The sequence below is a fragment of the Doryrhamphus excisus genome, chromosome 9 (assembly GCF_030265055.1).
Source record: "Doryrhamphus excisus isolate RoL2022-K1 chromosome 9, RoL_Dexc_1.0, whole genome shotgun sequence".
In the NCBI taxonomy this organism is placed as follows: domain Eukaryota; kingdom Metazoa; phylum Chordata; class Actinopteri; order Syngnathiformes; family Syngnathidae; genus Doryrhamphus; species Doryrhamphus excisus.
In genome coordinates this window covers 21,003,675-21,024,002 of record NC_080474.1, presented here as the reverse complement: position 1 = coordinate 21,024,002, position 20,328 = coordinate 21,003,675, and the positions used below count along the sequence as shown (strand labels likewise).

Below are 20,328 nucleotides of genomic sequence, written 5' to 3'. Positions count from 1 at the left end.
GACTTTGGGGGAATTCAATCATCACAGTTGGGCCTGGAACCGATCAACTACGATACACAAGAGATTACTGTGTAGCAGTTTTAGGATTTCCTACTAAATTGTCGCAAGACAACAATAAGGTTCCAAATGAAAAGGACGCGTCTCCAAGTGGTTTTGGTTTTTATCGAGGCCAAACCGGAGACACAAGCAACAACGTATTCGTACACATCACATCACATGGTCATGATTTGGCAGTGCGGGTTCCTGAATGATGGGAGGGGCGGGGCTTATGGAAGGAAGCGGTTGCTTTCGGGCGTGGCGCTCTGTCACAGCAACACTCAGAGAGTTCCAAGTTTACGAAACATCTAAAACGCCTCCAGGAGTATTGTCATGCAATATTATACATGTTGACACGACTGGGATATCAGTTTTTTTTTTTTTTTTTTTTTTGAAGGTCCAGTCTGGCAGTGAAAGGGTGCTGTCCCGTCTTCTGCATTCTAGGCAAGGTGATGCAAATGTTCAACCCTTTGCCACTTTCGGTATAAAAATCCCGTCGAGGAGTGGTGCCACAAAAGAATAAGCAAAACCTTTTTATTGTTGTTTTTGGAACGTTACACGTCAAGCCACAGTCGTATTCATCATTTCATCATAACAGCATCGAACCTTCAATCATTCGCTAGGAAATGGAACATCTCCAACAACACGGAGCATCATCTGTTGGGTGAAGTTGACCATTTTTAAACCAAAACAAACTAAAATAAATCAAAAAGTATAAAACAATAAATAGAAAAAAAAAAACCACACTTGCTCACAGTCACATACTCGGCACCGTACCGTGTGTGTTTTACTACACAACAGTATCTACACACTAGTTATCTTTCAAGACAAAACGCCCAAATTATTATTAAATTATTGAAATGTGTGAGATTTGATTTTCAGAGCAGCTGAAACGATCGCAGCAGGAAATATTTACAACGCGACCTCTCTTTTTGTGTGGAAATGACGACTTGGCACAGATAAATTAAAAAAAAATGCTCAGTCAAAGCAATCTTTATGGAAATCAAACATGTTTCCAATAAATGCGGCCCTCCCTTTGTGGTGTATCGTGTTCTTCTATTATTGTAGATGATTTTATTATTGTATTATGTCTGTTGGCTTTTTATACTGAGCAGCTGGGACAGACCACATGACTCATGGTATGTTTCCTCTTCTACGGTTATTAGCACATTTTCTGTGTTGGCATAAAAAAACTGGTTGACTTTAGAGGTGAGCAATACCAATAAGGAATACCCAGTTTGGTATGATTGATACCAATATAATATCATAACAGTGGGCCCATTTAGTTATTTTACAATTTTACACACTAGTCGTCTTTTAAAGATAAAATAACAATAAATGAAAAGAAATGTGTGATATTTCAATTTCAGTCGACTCCCTTGAGCAAATGAAAAAGGAGGTATTTACAACCCCGCCATCTTTTGTGGAAACGTGGAGGACAGAAAAGGAAATATGTTTCTCCGTGGTCTCCAAAAAGGGGGGTGAGAGCGGGGGGCGGTACAGAAGTCCGTCTGTCTGGCAGTGTTGGAGTGGCGCTCCAGGACTTTCTTCTGTGGGCCAAATTCATAGTGGGACCAGGTGGACCTTTCCTTTGTCTCCACGCAGGCTGCCAAGTCATCAGCTATGGAGTCAGTGGTCTCCTCGGAGCATCGCTATGGCAACCGGCGAAGTGGGTGCTCTTGGATTGGACTGTGGAGGCTTTTTTTGGGCGTCCAATCAATGCCCGAGTTCCTTCTCCTAAAGGTCCTTTTTGAAAAATAGACCAATATTCGGGGTAATTAAAAAAAAAAAAAAAAGAGACACAAATGAGGCCCAAGATAACACTGCTCTTGCACACACACACACACGTACACACACACACACACACACACACACACACACACACACACAGGCAGCCGATGGACCGATGGATCAAGACAGCAAGCGGAGTCCTGATGCTCCTCGTGTCGACTGGATCAGTGGCGTGCAGCGACTCGGGCATCAACCCCATTCTTAGTCCACAGAGCCGGGGTGCAGGCTGAGCGCCGGTGGATCCAGACAGGTGGGCGAGTAGCTGAGGTGCGGTTCTTTAATCCAAAGGAGGGGGGCTCCGTTCTTGCCCTCCTGGCTCTTGTTGTTGTTGCGGCTCCTGAAGCGCACCAGCAGCAAGGCGATGAGGAGGATGCCGAAGATGGGGAACGGGTAGAAGAAGACGAAGTAGAAGAGAGCGTCGTTGGAGCACACCACCGACTTGACGGTGGACTCTGTTGGATGAACAAAAACGGAGATGAGTTTCATTGGTGAGAAGAAACAAGAAGTCCATAGACCTGAGCAGTCGTTAGCCACGTTTACATGGACCCAAATATTCTAATTCCATTGGGGTTATTTACTCAAATGGAAGGAATTAAACCTTTGCATACACCTCATTCCCAAAGAAAAGTGCCACTCCGAATTAAAATATTATTGGGTTCAAAAATCAGTTTCCCTATTAGGGTTACCTATCCATGGAGGATAAATGGTGTCAGAAGTGGGATTCCTAGCTATGAGGCCTTCCATAGAAGCCTTTGGGATAGGTAACCCTGATAGGGAAACTGATTTTAGAACCCAACCAACCCAAAAAAGGGGGTGACGTCCAACTACACCTACAAATGGTGTCAGAAGTGGGATTCTTAGCTGTGAGGCCTTCCATAGAAGCCTTTGGGATAGGTAACCCTGGTTGGGTTCTAAAATCAGTTTCCCTAACAACCCAAAAAGGAGGGTGGAATCCAACTACACCTACAAATGGTGTCAGAAGTGGGACTGCTAGCCATGAGGCCTTCCATAGAAGCCTTTGGGATAGGTTTCCCTGAAAGGGAAACTGATTTTAGAACCCAAACAAACCAAAAAAGGGGGTGAAATCCAACTAAACCTACAAATGGTGTCAGAAGTGGGATTCCTAGCCATGAGGCCTTCCATAGAACACTTTGGGATAGGTAACCCTGATGGGGAAATTGATTTTAGAACCCAAACAAACCAAAAAAGGGAGTGAAATCCAACTACACCTACAAATGGTGTCAGAAGTGGGACTGCTAGCCATGAGGCTTTCCATAGAAGCTTTTGGGATAGGTAACCCTGATAGGGAAACTGATTTTAGAACTCAAACAACCCCGAAAAGGGGGTGAAATCCAACTACACCTAGAAATGGTGTCAGAAGTGGGATTCTTAGCTGTGAGGCTTTCCATAGAACACTTTGGGATAGGTAACCTTGATAGGTAAACTGAATTCAGAACCCAAACAAACCAAAAAATGGGGTGACATCAAACTACACCTAAAAATGGTGTGAGAAGTGGGATTCCTAGCTGTGAGGCCTTCCATAGAAGCCTTTGGGATAGGTAACCCTGGTTGGGTTCTAAAATCAGTTTCCCTAACAACCCAAAAAAGGGGGTGGAATCCAACTACACCTACAAATGGTGTCAGAAGTGGGACTGCTAGCCATGAGGCCTTCCATAGAAGCCTTTGGGATAGGTAACCCTGATAGGGAAACCGAATTTAGAAACCAAACAAACCAAAAAAGGAGGTGAAATCAAACTACACCTACAAATGGTGTCAGAAGTGGGATTCTTAGCTGTGAGGCCTTCCAGAGAACACTTTGGGATAGGTAACCCTGATAGGGAAACTGATTTTAGAACCCAAACAACCCAAAAAAGTTCAACTACACCTACTGATGGTGTCAGAAGTGGGATTCTTAGTTGTGAGGCCTTCCATAGAACACTTTGGGATAGGTAACCCTGATAGGGAAGCTGATTTTAGAACCCAAAGAACCCCAAAAAGGGGGTGAAGTTCAACTACACCTACAAATGGCGTCAGAAGTGGGATCCTTAGCTGTGAGGATGGCCTCACCTTGTTGCAGCACATTGACCGTAATGATGCCCGAATTGTTGGTCGCCAGGCGGTACCAAGCATTGCGAGGGTTGAGCAGCCATTCCTCCACGTGACAGTAGTAGCGACCCGTGTCGGTGGGCCGAGCTCCCTGAATGGTCAGGCTGTACTGATCCGACGTGGTCCTCTCAAACTGGAGCCGGGAGTTTGGTCCCGCCTCCTCTCTGGGGCTGCAGTTTCCATTCCCGAAAATGGCGTCATGTCCAATGGAGAACACGCACGCCCGCTCGCTACGCTCTTCTTCTCCCGGCTGCAGCTCTTCATATTCGTCATCGGAGCGCTCGACGTACCAAGACACGGAGAAACGGGAGTCTCGGGACGACTGGGACGGAATGCTGCAGCCCAGGCGGATGGATCCGGACTCCGGCACGGTCACGTTTGAGTCTGTCTCCTCGACTTGCAGTCGAGCCTCTGCAGTGGTTCACATGGAAATAAAGGAGAACATAACACAAGGGTTATTGTTATTATTGTGTCCTTCATCAAATTGGAGTTTGAGTCTCAGTTTGCCTGGAAGTTGTCTTTTCCTTGAAGAAGATTAAGTTAATGTTCCCTCAGCAAACTCAGCAACATTATATTAGGAAAGCAGGAAGTGAACAAATGTAACAGTTACTGATTGTAAAAATTAAAAAAAATAATAAAAAAAACGTAAATTATATTAGCAAAGCAGGAAGTGAACAAATGTAACAGTTACTGACTGTAAAAATTAAAATTGAAATAAAAAAATATAAAAAACTTTAATTATATTAGGAAAGCAGGAAGTGAACAAATGTAATAGTTACTGATTGTAAAAATTAAAATTGAAATTAAAAAATATTAATAAAAAAACTTTAATTATATTAGGAAAGCAGGAAGTGAACAAATGTAACAGTTACTGATTGTAAAAATTAAAAAAAAATAATAAAAAAAACGTAAATTATATTAGGAAAGCAGGAAGTGAACAAATGTAACAGTTACTGACTGTAAAAATTAAAATTGAAATAAAAAAATATATTTAAAAAAAACCTTAAATTATATTAGGAAAGCAGGAAGTGAACAAATGTAACAGTTACTGATTGTAAAAATTAAAATAAAATAAAAAAACAAACTATATTAGGAAAGCATTTTGAACAATTGACCAATTTGAACAAATGTATGGAACAAATGTCCCATACATTTAGTTTAAATACATTTGTTTATATCTACTCATCAATTAGCAAACGATACTTTAAACACTCATAAAAATGTGCAAGCAAACAAAAGAGGAACAATAAAACAATAATCACACCTATGCAGACAAAAGCACCTTAATCTCATGTGTGTATGTGCTGCATGTTTTATTTCATGTCAGGTTAAATAATCATTAACATGAAATATCTATACATTACTGAATTATACATATAGGACGAGCATGTAGTGTATATTCTGTACCGAGCTGATTCAATGTTGACTTATATATGAATCCCAGGAAACGAGCATTGACATTGAAAGAATACATTAAAGCTGCCTCGTGAACTGAAACGCAGCATATATGTACATATATGTACCTACGGGATACATGGCTGTATTGGTGTACATGTGTACATCATATATTTAGAATATATTCATAAAGGAGATTTGAAAGGTTATTGGTTTGGGGAGGTGACAACACATGAATACTAGGTCATTATAATCACGCTTTCATGGAACTATGTATGTGTTTTATTAAATATCGGTTTTGATGATTGCGAAAAAAAAATTGCCCACCTCGGGCAGGGTCCAGGGCAGGGGTGGGCAAACTTTTTGACTCGCGGGCCGCATTAATTGAACAAAATTGACGGGGAGGGATTATGTAGTATTTTACACGTAACAGTCCATTTTTACACCTATATTTTTACACATATTTTACATGTAAAAGTGTCATGCAATCTGCTATATGTGCACTTTGAAATCATTTATTTGATGTAAAGTGTGTTTCTCAATGTATTATTATTATTATTATTATTGTTATTTTTATTAGAATTATTATTATTATTAGTTATAGTAATGTTATTATATTATTATTAGTATTATTTTGTTATAATAATAATATTACTACCATTATTATATTAATATTATTAACAACAATATTAATATAATAGTAGTATTATTATCATTATTTGTATTACTATTATTGTGCTTGTGCTCCTTTTTCCAGGAGTATTTTGTAATATTACTACCATTATTATATTAATATTATTAAAAACAATATTATTATTATTATTATTATTATTATTATTATTATTATTATTATTATTATTATTATTATTATTATTATTATTATTATTATTATTACTATTATTATGTGCTTGTGTCCCTTTTTACAGGAGCATTTTATAACAGACCACATCAAATAACGAAATTGATAAAGCAGCTACCTCAACCATCAAAAAATTGGCCCAAGCCACGATGCCAGGTTATGTGTTGAGTTCAAATGAAATATTTGGAAAAAACAGGCGGGCCATATTGAAACACTTGGCGGGCCGGATGTGGCCCCCGGGCCGTAGTTTGCCCACCCCTGGTCCAGGGTGTACCCCGTGTCTCGCCCAAAGATAGCTGGGATAGGCTCCAGCACCCTCGTGAGGAAAAGCGGTAGAAAATGAAAGAATGACCTGAAGAGAGAAGCTTCCTGATGGGATCTCGGAAGCTGATGGCTTCCACGGATTTGACTGCTGTCAGGATATTGAACGGCTTGTTATTGTCGCCGGTGGCTGCGGCAATTAGGACCCGAGGAGGCAAAGGCAGGAAATTAGATGAGCTTTTTTTATACCGTGCATGGAAAGGAAGTCCAAATTGGACTGACGCAGACGAACTAGCAGGATTCGTTGGGGGTGCTCTTATTAAAAAATAAGACTTGGGTTTTATTTTTAATGTTTGGCTGTTTAAAAAAATCCAAAAAATGTTACATTTGCGACAAACGATGTTAAAATCCAGCATTCACTGACTTTATTAAGGCTACGTAAAACGATTACTCACCTGGCTGTCGAACCAGAACCTCCGTGAACCCGGACGTGTCCCGAGAGAGGCGATACCAGGTCCCATCGGGGTCGCTGAGCCACTCCTCCACCAGGCAGTAGTACGTCCCCGAGTCGCTGCTCTCCGCCCTGTTCAGCGTCAGGGCGTACAGTCGTGGCGAAAGCCTCTCGGCCTGCACGCGGCGCCGGAGCCTCTCCTCGTCGGCGTACGTGCCGTACTCCAGGGCGCCCGATCGCTCGATCCTGAGCAGGAGCTCGTCGGTCTCCGACCCCGTGGCTCGTCTCACGTACCACAGCACGGCATGCTGGGAGTCCTGGCTGCTCTGGGAGGCGATGGAGCAATTGATCCTGACCCGACTGTCTTCCAGGTTGACCAGAGACTGGTTGGTCTTTTGTATTCGGAGTTTACTCTCTGTGGAGAAACCAAACGTACGTAGATTAAGGAAAGAAGGTAGAAGTACATCAACGCTAGTTTGTATAAGCTCGTTCTTCGAATTCTAAAAGGGCGTTGAAGGACATGAGAGGTCTTTGAAGACATTTGATCTTTGGTAGCCTGATGGCTATTGGACCGCACTCGGTACCAGTAAACACATTCATTTGGGTGGCCCCGTGTCCGGATCGGGGGGTGTCCATCACTTGACTTTTGTGGTCCATAACCCCCAGGAACCACGGTGGTCAAGTGGTTAGCGCACAGACCTCACAGCTAGGAGACCAGGGTTCAATTCCACCCTCGGCCATCTCTGTGTGGAGTTTGCATGTTCTCCCCTCTCTAATCTTCTAACATTATTAGAGACCTCTCGACATGAAATAACACCCCTATAGTCCCTTTTACACACATTTATAGTAAACATAACAGAAAATAATACATATAAGGCATAAACAATTAAGACGTAAATAATATTTACATTTACTGGAATGTTTATGTTCGGTTCCTCCCACATTCCAAAAACATGCTAGGCTAATTAGCCACTCCAAATTGTCCATAGGTATGAATGTGAGTGTGAATGGTTGTTTGTCTATATGTGCCCTGTGATTGGCTGGCCACCAGTCCAGGGTGTACCCCGCCTCTCGCCCCAAGACAGCTGGGATAGGCTCCAGCACCCCCGCGAACCTCGTGAGAATAAATGAATGAATTAACCTAGCATGTTTTTGGAATGTGGGAGGAACCAAACATAAACATTCCAAAAAATGTAAATATTATTTATGCCATAATTGTTTGTGCCTTATATGTATTATTTTCTGTTATGTTTACTATAAATGTGTGTAAAAGTCACTATAGGGGTGTTATTTCATGTCGAGAGCTCTCTAATAATGTTCATTCATTTTCTACCGCTTATCCTCACGAGGGTTGTGGGGGTGCTGGAGCCTATCCCAGCTGTCTTGGGGCGAGAGGCGGGGTACACCCTGGACTGGTGGCCAGCCAATCCCAGGGCACATATAGACAAACAACCATTCACACTCACATTCATACCTATGGACAATTAGGAGTGGCTAATTAACCTAGCATGTTTTTGGAATGTGGGAGGAAACCCATGCATGCACGGGGAGAACATGCAAACTCCACACAGAGATGGCCGAGGGTGGGATTGAACTTGGGTCTCCTAGCTGTGAGGCCTGTGTGCTAACCACTCATCCACTGTGCAGCCTGGAAATAATTTTCTAAAAAAAAAACTTACAAAAATTGTACAAAGAAATGAAAAAAAAAATTGCCAGATCAGCAACAACATTTAATAGCTTCTTTTGTCTGATCCCCAAATCCTCCACGAAGCCCTTGGTGAGTTCTAGCATTCTCGCTCGGTGGAAGACCGCCTGTTGAGCAGGAAGTGACACACACACCTCGACACGACATGAAGACGCCAGAAATGGAAGACATCTGAAAGCTTCTCGGTTATCAAAGTAGAAAAAAAAAAGTATGACAAAGCAGACGAGAGAAAAGGAGGTGAAGGATTATAAATCGGCGAGGAGACGATGTCATGTCATGTGACATCACTGCTAACCGTCCAATGACTAGCATTATTACATTAGGCTAATTGGGCTAAATGATGCACGCTACGCCGCAGCAGACGGTGGTAAACATCCTGTCCGACGAACGCCCCTCTGAGTCGACATCGGCGCTGCTCATCAATACCATATCAAAGTTAAATAGCTGCTAGAGCTCCAAATGAGCGGCCTGTATTATTGAGTAGACATATTGATCCATGCAATGAGACGGCAGTAGTAGCTGTTGCTGTCCACTAGGGGGCACAAAAACTCCCCTACCGGTCAGTCTTGTGTTTAATTTTTTATTCTTCTCTTGTATTCTTCACTAATGATGACATTCATTATCAAAATTAAAGCAACTTAAATGTGAGTAAACAATGCCGATGCTATTGTTTTGATGAGTTTGATGCCGGAAGAGATTATTTCTATTTCTACACAAAACTGTCGGTGAATAATAGTGACATGTTGCGTGTATATTTTGCTACGTAAGGTTGCATTAAATGTATAAAACAATGAGCTGCTGTTGTAGAAATCCTAAATGAGTCATTGTTGCTATAGCGCCCACATGAGCCATCATGACAGACAGCCTCCCCATCCCCGACGCTCTAATGACGGCACAGCCCAGCAGCATCCTGGCAATCATTTCTTTTACAAGGAGATTTACTTCCAAACCTTCAAAAGATGAGCCATGCCGGATTGGATTGGCACAGGAGGGAGAGAAAAAATGTTGTTCTCATTTCAAGTTCAGGAAAAAAAAAAAAACGAGATTGAAAGGCAGGAGCTGCACATCAGTGTTTAGAGAAAATGCCTTTTCAAAGATAAAATATGCTAATTATTCAAGCCCTATTAAGAAGCATGGCAGGCTATTACAAGTTATTCTAATTAAGCATTCGCTCAAGCAGATGCAGGACACAGAAGTCAGAAAATAAGCGAGAGAGGAATAATAAAGCCACTGCGAAAACGCTGCCTCCTCCAAAACAACCTTCAAGTCTCCCTCCAGAGTCGTCTGCCAGTGAAATGTGACATTAAGCGAGAAGGAACTTCACAGAGAATCCAGTCACGTCCTCTCACACGTATGCATATTGACGCTTCTCTTACTTCCTGCTGCAGCGTCGCAGCAAGAGAACGCAGCAGAGGAATCCACGTGCAAGTATGGTGACTTCGTACGGGCTGTCGATTAGGCCTGCGTCACACGCTCGCACGAGGAGGCTGTTTCGATCCCGGCACAACAAGGCTGCCTCGTCGTTTACGTTTGCTCCCCCCTCGGCAAAGAGTGGGGTTCGTGCCTTTTCGAGCGCCGCCTTAATGAGCCCCCGGGGGTACCTCCTCAACGCAGGATCGTCAACAGCTTCTCTGTTGTGCCTAAAACCTGGCATTCAAACTTCAAGTGCGGGTTCTTCCATTCGCCTTCGCCAGGGGGGTTGGCTTTTCATCTGGGTTTGTTTGACAAAAAAACTTCCATGATTTCCATAAAAACATTTGTCACTATTCCCGCTTCAAATAGTACAGTTGACCTGAAAACGCGAAAAAACACGCGGCATTGAACGGTCAGAAGGATGCATCACAATCAATGTTGTGTTTGGTGGGAAAGAAATGTGTGCCGGTAACCATAGAACCAGAAAAGGAACTTATTGTTGCATAGGATACACAAATGAACTTCACCAAGCAGACTGGGACTCACTGGGGGTGGTCAATGATTATCGTTAAAAGTTCCAGTAATGCAGTGGTTCCCAAAGTGTGGTACGCATACCCCCAGGGGTACGTCAATTTCCACATGGAGTACGATAATTAAAAAACAATTAGATACTGTGCAGTGGAAAAGTGTTACATTCAGGCCTTTACTTTGGCCCCCAAGAGGTACTATTAGCTATTTCAAGTACCTGGTCCGCCAGAGCGACTCATTGGTTCAGCAGATTCATAAAACCGTTCAAAACCGTTCATTTCAGTGAACCGGATCATTCCGGTTCATTCAGTAAAACGATCCGTTCATTTAGTTCATTTTGGTCAATCGGTCGTTAGCCTGTGATCGGTCAGATCGGTCAGCCGTGTCGAGTCGGTCCGTTCACTCATGTTCACGTTCGTTCCGACTCAACTGTCGAGTGTCGGTCAATCTCTCGGTCTCGGTCTTTCAGTCAGCTAACCCCACCCACCCACAAAGCGAGGCGCGACGATTGGATAAAACGAGCAAGCAGTTAGTCCCGCCCTGGTAAAAGGAACGGTGAACCGACTCTCCAGCCAATCAAAAAAAAAGCATTTGAAACTGAACAGACTGAACGGGTATTTTAGTTCTTTTGACCCGTTTGTTCATGATACGACACACCACTTGGGGAGATCACAGCCTAATTGACCAAAATGAACAAAATGAACGGATCTTTTTACTGAATGAAGGGTTTTGCCCACCACTACTGTGTGTTCTAAAGATATAAAAACAGATAAAAACAGGCAGACGTAATAGGATACACCCATGCACACACAGAGCGAGGCACAACGATAGGATCTTGTTCATTTTGTTCACAAAAAACAACTACAGTAAACCTCGGATATATCGGATTCAATTGTTCCCACTGGTTTTGTCCGATATAAGCGGAATCCGTTATATGCGTATACCGGAAAATGTCCGTTTTACGCATATATGGGATTTATATCCGGTATATGCGTAAATGGGATTTTATCCGTTATAAAAAGGCACTTCCTTGACTATGTTTCCAATGTACCTGGACGCGCAGGCAACGCTGCAAACGCTGCAAATGACGTCGTATAGCGGCCTGTCACGATTCGGCGAATCGGAGCGCCACGATGCGGCCATCCGATATATGCCAGGGAAATTTCATGGAAATGCATTGGAACGGGACTGGAGATTTTGTCCGAAATAGGCGAAATCCGTTATAAAAAAATCCGATATATGCAATGAATTTTTTATTGGAAATGCATTACAGAAAAATCGGTTCTTTTTTTTTCTGTCCGTTGTGAGCGAATTTCCGATATATCCGAGTCCGATATATCCGAGGTTTACGGTAGTTCTTTTGACCCGTTCGTTCATGACTGACACACCACTATTCTGGATGTATTGTACTCCACAATCTCCTGTTTGCTGCAGATCCTATTCATTTACCGTCCACAAAATGCTGCCTTCAATAAAATCGGTCACTTGTGCAAGCATGGGATTCTCATTCTTCTCTGTAGTCGTTGTTGTTTGTTAGCGTGTATTGTTTTGACTAATGCGGTATTAGCTCGGTGCTTCTTAAGCCTTCCTCTCATGAGGTCCAATTTACAAACCCCCCACCCTCGCTTTGCTTTAATTCTTTGGGAAAGTTGTGCAGCTCAGCGGTCATTAAGTGCGTATCATGCAGGTATATCTAAATAAGACGCGAAGAGACTACAGCGGCACCTACTTCACTTAGAACTGCATTTATATTCATAAGCACAGGTTTGGAGAACGCTTGAATATGCATGAAGCTGCTGATAGGTGATTAGGTAGAAGTTGATCAGGAGACTACTGTATGGATCAGCCTGGAGCGGGAAAGTGATGGCCGGTCAAAACTGTTTTGGGGAAAAGGAGGGGGATGGGAATAAGCCTACCAGGTATTAAAAGACTCCACATGGAGAGGAGACGGGGATTGGAAATGAGCTCTAGTTAAAAAAAGATTCCCATCGCAGCCTTGCATCCATCCACTCGGCCATCCGTGCTACTTTGAAGTCAACGTTATTTTCTTCCTATCGACGTGTTTTTCTTTTGTACACTTTGGTTCCTTTCTTATCAAAGCTTGACTGTTTGTAGCATTTGCGGATAAAGCATTAAAAAAAAAAGCTCAATTTTAGCTGCACTGCCTTTAAAGGAGACAAAATGGATCCTCGTGGGGTAAAGTTGAAATGGCTGTAACGTGTGTATTTGTGTACACTGTAACGACACGCACGACATGCATGACATCACAAGCGGCATCTCTGTATTGTACTGTAACCGGGCGACGCCTGGTATCGTCATTAGATCTCCGTTCTTCGCCGATAAAACATTCCAACGCATTTCGCAGAGCAACAATCACACTTTTAATTAAATTTTGTTGCTTAATCGCTGCCGAGTTGCTTTTCCGAGTGGAAGATCAAATCCCTGTGGTCCTATTTAAGTTATCTCGGCCATGCTGTCGTGTTCGCCGAGGCTCGGTTGCCCTGGAAACCGCAGCGGCCTATGAAATGTATGGCAGTTTGTCAAAAGAAAAGTTCAAGGCTAACTTTAAATCTGTTAGGAGTTTTCCGACTCTTACTGTATGTCATCGGGGATGCATTCAGGCGTCGCGCAGCAGAGTCATGCACACTTTAACCTCCAACGTCAAACAATCCTGTTGTTTTTGGTGGGAAAAAAATGTGTGCTGATAACCATAGAACCAGAAAAGGAACTTACTGTGGCATAGGATAACGTCTCTTACATACACAAATGAACTTCACCAAGCAAGTTCCAGTAATGCAGTGGTTCCCAAAGTGTGGTACGCATACCCCCAGGGGTACGTTAAAAAAAAAAAGTGTCTAACACTCAAAATTCCGAGTGCGCCTGAACGCCTCACAGTGCGAGGAAACCGCAGCAGGAAATTTGTTCCTTGCTCTGTGCGCATCATAAACAAATTAGTACCCAATGCTCCAATGAAACCCCAGCGGGTGGAGATTCACCCGAAAATGAGACGTCATTGTTGGTTGTACGTAATTTATGCATTTCAGATACGATGTGGTTCTTTTAGAGTTGGGACACCATGGAAAGATTCCGTTCAGATAATGGACACTTCATACTCAACAACAACTCATACATGGAACTGCTTCCATGATTTCCGCAAAACATTTGTCACGATTCCAAATATTCCAATAGTACATAACCAATAACGGTCAGAAGGATGCATTTTACCCAGAACCTTCAAACAATCTTGTTGTTTTTGGTGGGAAAAAAATGTGTGCTGATAACCATAGAACCAGAAAAGGAACTTACTGTGGCATAGGATAACGTCTCTTACAAAAACAAATGAACTTCACCAAGCAGATCCTCACTGGGGGTGGTCAATGGTTATCGTTAAAAGTTCCAGTAATGCAGTGGTTCCCAAAGTGTGGTACGCATACCCCCAGGGGTACGTCAATTGCCACATGGGGTATGTGAATAAAAAAAAAAAAAGTGAAAAACAGTAAAAAAAAAAAAAAAAGTGCCTAACACTCAAAATTACGAGTGCGCCTGAATGCCTCACAGTGAGAGGAAACCACAGCAGGAAAGTTGGGACACCATGGAAAGATTCCGGTCAGATAATGGACACTTCATACTCAACAAGCAGGATCAAAACTAGCAAACTGTTGCAAAATGGTGCATTCAGGTGCATCGCATACTGTAACTCCGGGGACACAAGTTGCCGGCGCATTCAGGGATGCTTGTAAATCCCAGACAACACACCCACAGGTGATATTCATACAACAATAAGACAATGCTACACTATCTTCGACTTCTAACAGACATAAATGTTAAACAAATTTTTGGACAGTTTCTCCAACGAAGGCGAAAAAAACCATGAAGCTTCACACACCCGAAATGTCAGCATCGTTATGACACCCGAATACACAGTGCACTAATTAATTGCAGCAATACCCATAAAAGGCCACTAGGTGTCAGTATACTCTTTTGTTCACTCCAATGTGTCGTCTTTTAATTTATTTTAGTTTTATTTAACAATAAATTGCATATTTTAGGGTGTGCCTGGAGAAGATGAGAGAGATGTTCCTACAAGGGGGGAGGCGATGTTGAGGGGTGAGTGGGTGTGGGGGGGGGGGGGGGTGAGGAGTTTGGAAAAACAGCAGGGGGTCCTTCCAGCTCCACTCCAGAAGACTTACAGAGTCTTAAAGGCTCCCTGCTCTACCTTTAGCATTAGCATTAGCACGGCTCGGGGTTAATCCTGGGCCGGGACCCCCCCCCCCCCCCTCCTCCTCCTCCCCCGCCAAACATGTCAGGACTCTGAGGGCTTAGGCATGACTTGATCCCCTTCACAACATCTCACTTTGGCTGGCTGCTCCTCGCCAAGCCATGAAAAAAACACCAAACTGGCAACGCCACACAGCTGGAGGGAGGAGGGAATGAAGGGAATGAGAGCTGTGGGACCCCCCCCTCCCGACTGAATTAGGAGAATAATTTCTATGCTAATGACAACAATGCATCTATGGTCCCATTGTGTCAGAGCCATACAACTTCTCATCCCCCCAACATCATCAAGACAGGCTAATTAGGAGGATCGGAACACGTACAGCCGAGCAAAGCTTATATCCTCCACCAATGGTAGCAAACAACAGAACCGTGAAGCCTGACAATGCAAAAAAAAGCAGAGCTTTTCTTATTGTCACTCACACACACACACAACAGTGACAAACAAGTGTCTCAAAATGTGTGACTTTTATGAAGAATTACAATACCATCATTCATGCATTAGTCATTCAGTCATTTTTATGCTTGAAAATGCTCAATTTAGGTAAAAAATAATATAAAAAATCAGCTTAAATATATATATTTTTTTACTAATAGACCATACATATTCAGCCACAAATATTATTTATTTAATGCCTTATATGCATTAGTCATTCAGTCATTTTTATGCTTGAAAATGCTCAATTTAGGTAAAAAAATAATATAAAAAATCAGCTTAAATATATATATATTTTACTAATAGACCATACATATTCAGCCACAAATATGATTTATTCAATGCCTTATATGCATTAGTCATTCAGTCATTTTTATGCTTGAAAATGCTCAATTTAGGTAAAAAATTACTTTAAAAAATCTGCTTAAATATTATTTTTATTTTAACTAATAGACCGTATTCAGCCACAAATATGATTTATTCACTGCCTTATATGCATTAGTCATTCAGTCATTTTTATGCTTGAAAATGCTCAATTTAGGTAAAAAATTATTTAAAACAATCTGCTTAAATATTATTTTTATTTTAACTAATAGACCATATTCAGCCACAAATATGATTTATTCACTGCCTTATATGCATTAGTCGTTCAGTCATTTTAAGCTTGATTGAAAATTGAAATGCTCAATTTAGGTAAAAAAATAATTTAAAAAAACATCTGAAATATAATTTTTTTTAACTAATAGACCATATTCAGCCACAAATATGATTTATTTAATGCCTTATATGCATTAGTCATTTTCATGCTTGAAAATGCTCGATTTAGGTAAAAAAATGATTTTAAAAAATCAGCTGAAATATAATTTTTTTAAACTAATAAAGTCAATCAGTCATTTTTATGCTTGAAAATGCTCAATTTAGGTAAAAAAATAATATAAAAAATCTGCTTAAATATATATATATTTTTTACTAATAGACCATACATATTCAGCCACAAATATTATTTATTTAATGCCTTATATGCATTAGTCATTCAGTCATTTTTATGCTTGAAAATGCTCAATTTAGGTAAAAAATAATATAAAATATTAGCTTAAATATATATATATTTTTTACTAATAGACCATACATATTCAGCCACAAATATTATTTATTCAATGCCTTATATGCATTAGTCATTCAGTCATTTTTATGCTTGAAAATGCTCAATTTAGGTAAAAAATTATTAAAAAAAATCTGCTTAAATATTATTTTTATTTTAACTAATAGACCATATTCAGCCACAAATATGATTTATTCACTGCCTTATATGCATTAGTCATTCAGTCATTTTAAGCTTGATTGAAAATTGAAATGCTCAATTTAGGTAAAAAAAAAATTAAAAAAATAATTTTTTTTAACTAATAGACCATATTCAGCCACAAATATGATTTATTTAATGCCTTATATGCATTAGTCATTTTCATGCTTGAAAATGCTCGATTTGGGTAAAAAAATGATTAAAAAAAATCTGAAATATAATTTTTTTAAACTAATAAAGTCATTCAGTCATTTTTATGCTTGAAAATGCTCAATTTAGGTAAAAAATAATATAAAACATCAGCTTAAATATATATAATTTTTACTAATAGACCATATTCAGCCACAAATATAATTTATTAACATGTTAAAAAACATAATAGAGTGAAACTTCTGAATCCAAAGTGTGGCGAGGGACTGCTGTTTTGAGTCCCAAACCCGACACGATACAGATTGTGAGAAATGTTGAAAAGCAAACGAAAGGAAAAACCTGCTAGATTTGGCACACTTCTTCAGAGGCCCGAGTTAATTGGGAAGTGGAGGGACGGGATAACGACTATAAATGGACACGGTTGTCCAGACAACACTCATCTATCCTTCGGTCCTTGAGGGGACAAACCAAAACTGGCTGTAACCTCCAATTTTCCTGGGCATTACACAAGGTTTCTGTACGTTCAAAGCTCCAGACGATTTGAGCTGAAAGCGAGTGGACACGCCCGGGATGAAAGAACGCACCTCAAGATGCTTGCACACGGCGTGGCGAGTGGCGAGTGGCGAGACACATGAGACGGTGTATGTGTTTGAAGCAGGTCTTCCCGTACGCATAAAACATGCGCTCATTAAGAGAGCTTGCTGATCCAAGCTGGCTGAGGTTCAGTCGGTTAGCTACCGCAACTTAGCTATGCATCACTGTAGCGAGCTTTGAGTTATGACTTCAATTACAGCAAAAAAACAAAAAAAAACAAAAAACACAAGCATGCTTACAGCTTGGAGCGTCATGGTGCTGCACTTGTGGTCTAATTTTTTGGGACGGAACATTTGATGCCGAGGCGTTCCCGCAAGGTACCTGCATCAAATACAGTGCCGCTATACGAGGTCTATACTGTATACTAGGACTAATGCGCTGTCCACATACCTGTGGTGCTTCCTTGTGCTAAGAGTCCACTGGGCCGGTGCCAGTTGGTGCCAGTTCGCGCCAATGCAATTTGTTGTGGCCAATAAGGTGCCTAGTGGCGTGCAGTGGCTCAAACTGCCTCCCAACTGGCTCGTGGTGGCTTGTAACAGCGGCAAAAATGTAGTTAAGCGCCAAGAAAATTAGTTTAAAATCTTCGTCGCGCCACTTGCATCAAGCAATCGGTGCAAAGTGTCCACCAAGTGGAACCAAATGTCGCAAACAATCCGCCAATTGGAATCCACTGGAATGTAATGGCGCGAGCCAAGTTGCGCCAACGATGCTAGGAGTCCACTGGGCCGGCGCCAGTTGGTGCCAGTTTGCGCCTATGCAATTTGCTGTGGCCAATAAGGTGCCTAGTGGCGTGCAGTGGCTCAAACTGCCTCCCGACTGGCTCGTGGTGGCTCACAACAGCGGCAAGAAAGTTTGTTTAAAATCTTCGTCGCGCCACTTGCATCAAGCAATCGGTGCCAAGTGTCCAGCAAGTGGAACCTAATGTCGCAAACAATCCGCCAATTGGAATCCACTGGAATGTAATGGGGCGAGCCAAGTTGCGCCAATGATGCTTTGAATCCACTGGGTTTGCACCAATGCAATATGCTGTGGCCAATAAGGTGTCTAGTGGCGTGCAGTGGCTCAAACTGCCCCAACTGGCTCGTGGTGGCCCGTAACGGTGGCAAAAATTTAGCTAGGCGGCAAGAAAATTTGTTTAAAATCTTCGTCGCGCCACTTGCATCAAGCAATCGGTGCCAAGTGTCCACCAAGTGGAACCAAATGTGGTAAGCAATCCGCCAATTGGAATCCACTGGCGCGAGCCAAGTTGCGCCAATGATGCTAGGAGTCCACTGAACCGGCACCAGTTGGTGTCAGTTCGCGCCAAAGATTATGTGATTGGCGCGTAGTGGCTCGCTGTGGCGCGAACTGGCACCAACTGGCGCCGGCCCAGTGGACTCCTACCATCACAGTTACCAAACCATGACCTTAGAACCCAGGTACATAACCAAGAATGATTACGGACACTTAAGACACAACAAAGAGAGACCCCCCTTGCCGACCGGACCCACCATAGCAAAGCCAGATGGGAGTTGACAGGGAAACGCACCGGTGTGCGTGTCTGCGTGTCTTAGCGAGTACACAGCTTTGCTTTTGCGAGAGGACGACGGCAAACAAAAAAGGAGCTTTGACCTTACGTGTCTCGAAACAAGCGCCATGAATTAAAAAAACCTTTTATGAAATGATTTTCCATTTGAGTGCACGCCTTGAAGACTTATGACCCTGCACGTTGCGTGTTCGGAAAAACAGACGCAACATAAAAAAATAAAATAAATAAATAACTAAAATAAGTGTGCTGCAGAGAGTGGCATGCATGCATGCAGGCATGAGTGCCGCCTCAGGTGAGCTCGCGGGCAAAGCAAACTGTATAAGCCTAAAAACAAAGCTAAAGATTTACCGCCATGTCACCGGCAATAACACCGCCGCCGTGCGCGAGCACAATCACCACAGCATTATTATTCATGAAATACCGGCAAGGAAGATATTTGGAGAAAAATGTAAACATAATGGAGAGAATCCCAACCAGGAGGAGGGAATCAGGGAATTATAAAATATTGAAAAATCACAAGAGTGTAAAGAAGCTGGGGGGTGCGCGGCGAGGAAAAACATGGCGCTAAGTGAGAGCGGAGGGGCCGGGAAGACATTAAAAGAGACTCACGAGGAGACTGAGAACTCAAACGTGGGTGAGACAGAGATGGAGCGCCTGATGAGAGGGCGGGCCCTAATGAAGACGGACAGCTTGTATTCGTGGCCTGATAAGGGAGAACCTGCGATGGCGGCGCTCGCTATCAACAAGCCAGCGCATCTGCTGGCGCCGGCCCATATTAAAAAGGGGAGGAGAACCCACGAGGACTATTAGGGGGAGACGTGATAAAAGTTGCGGGCAGTCGACGACATAAATCCTCAAATTCGAAGCGCTGCGGCGAGATAACGCAACACGAGAGAGAGATAAGGAATAATGAGACGCCGTGTGAAAGGTAGCCAAGTGAGCATCGAGGTGTACAGAGGCTTAATAAGCAATAAGTCGCTTAATTGATCAATGACAATTCTGAAGATAGCGTGGAATTGATTGTTAATAGCGTGTACAACGACTGTATGACCTCACTTTAGAGTGCCGACTCGTTAAAACTGCATTTTTAATCACTTGCTTCAATATGCAGTTATGGTTGCTTTTCATTTATTCATTCATTTTATACCGCTTATGTGGTGGTGGTGGGGGGTGCTGGAGCCTATCCCAGCTGTCTTGGGGCGAGAGGCGGGGTACACCCTGGACTGGTGGCCAGCCAATCACAGGGCACATATAGACAAACAACCATTCACACTCACATTCATACCTATGGACAATTTGGAGTGGCTAATGAACCTAGCATGTTTTTTGGAATGTGGGAGGAACCGAACATAAACATTCCAAAAAATGTAAATATTATTCATGTCTTAATTGTTTATGCCTTATATGTATTATTTTCTGTTATGTTTACTATAAATGTGTGTAAAAGTGACTATAGGGGTGTTATTTCATGTCGAGAGGTCTCTAACAATGTTCATTCAT

The 20,328-nt window shown here is 42.2% G+C and overlaps 1 protein-coding gene across 2 annotated transcripts in view; it reads right to left on the bottom strand.

Moving 5' to 3' along the window:
* Nucleotides 1-372: 372 nt before the first annotated feature.
* igsf3 (immunoglobulin superfamily, member 3) overlaps nucleotides 373-20,328 on the bottom strand; it is a 129,724-nt gene continuing 109,768 nt past the window's right edge. For both annotated transcript variants that reach the window (XM_058082791.1, XM_058082790.1), the window contains exons 7-9: nucleotides 6,904-7,314; nucleotides 3,895-4,344; nucleotides 373-2,279 (exon numbers count right to left, since the gene is read on the bottom strand). In XM_058082791.1, coding sequence (XP_057938774.1) covers nucleotides 2,029-2,279; nucleotides 3,895-4,344; nucleotides 6,904-7,314 — 1,112 coding nt within the window. In that variant the 3' untranslated portion in view covers nucleotides 373-2,028. The remainder of the gene's footprint in view (nucleotides 2,280-3,894; nucleotides 4,345-6,903; nucleotides 7,315-20,328) is intronic.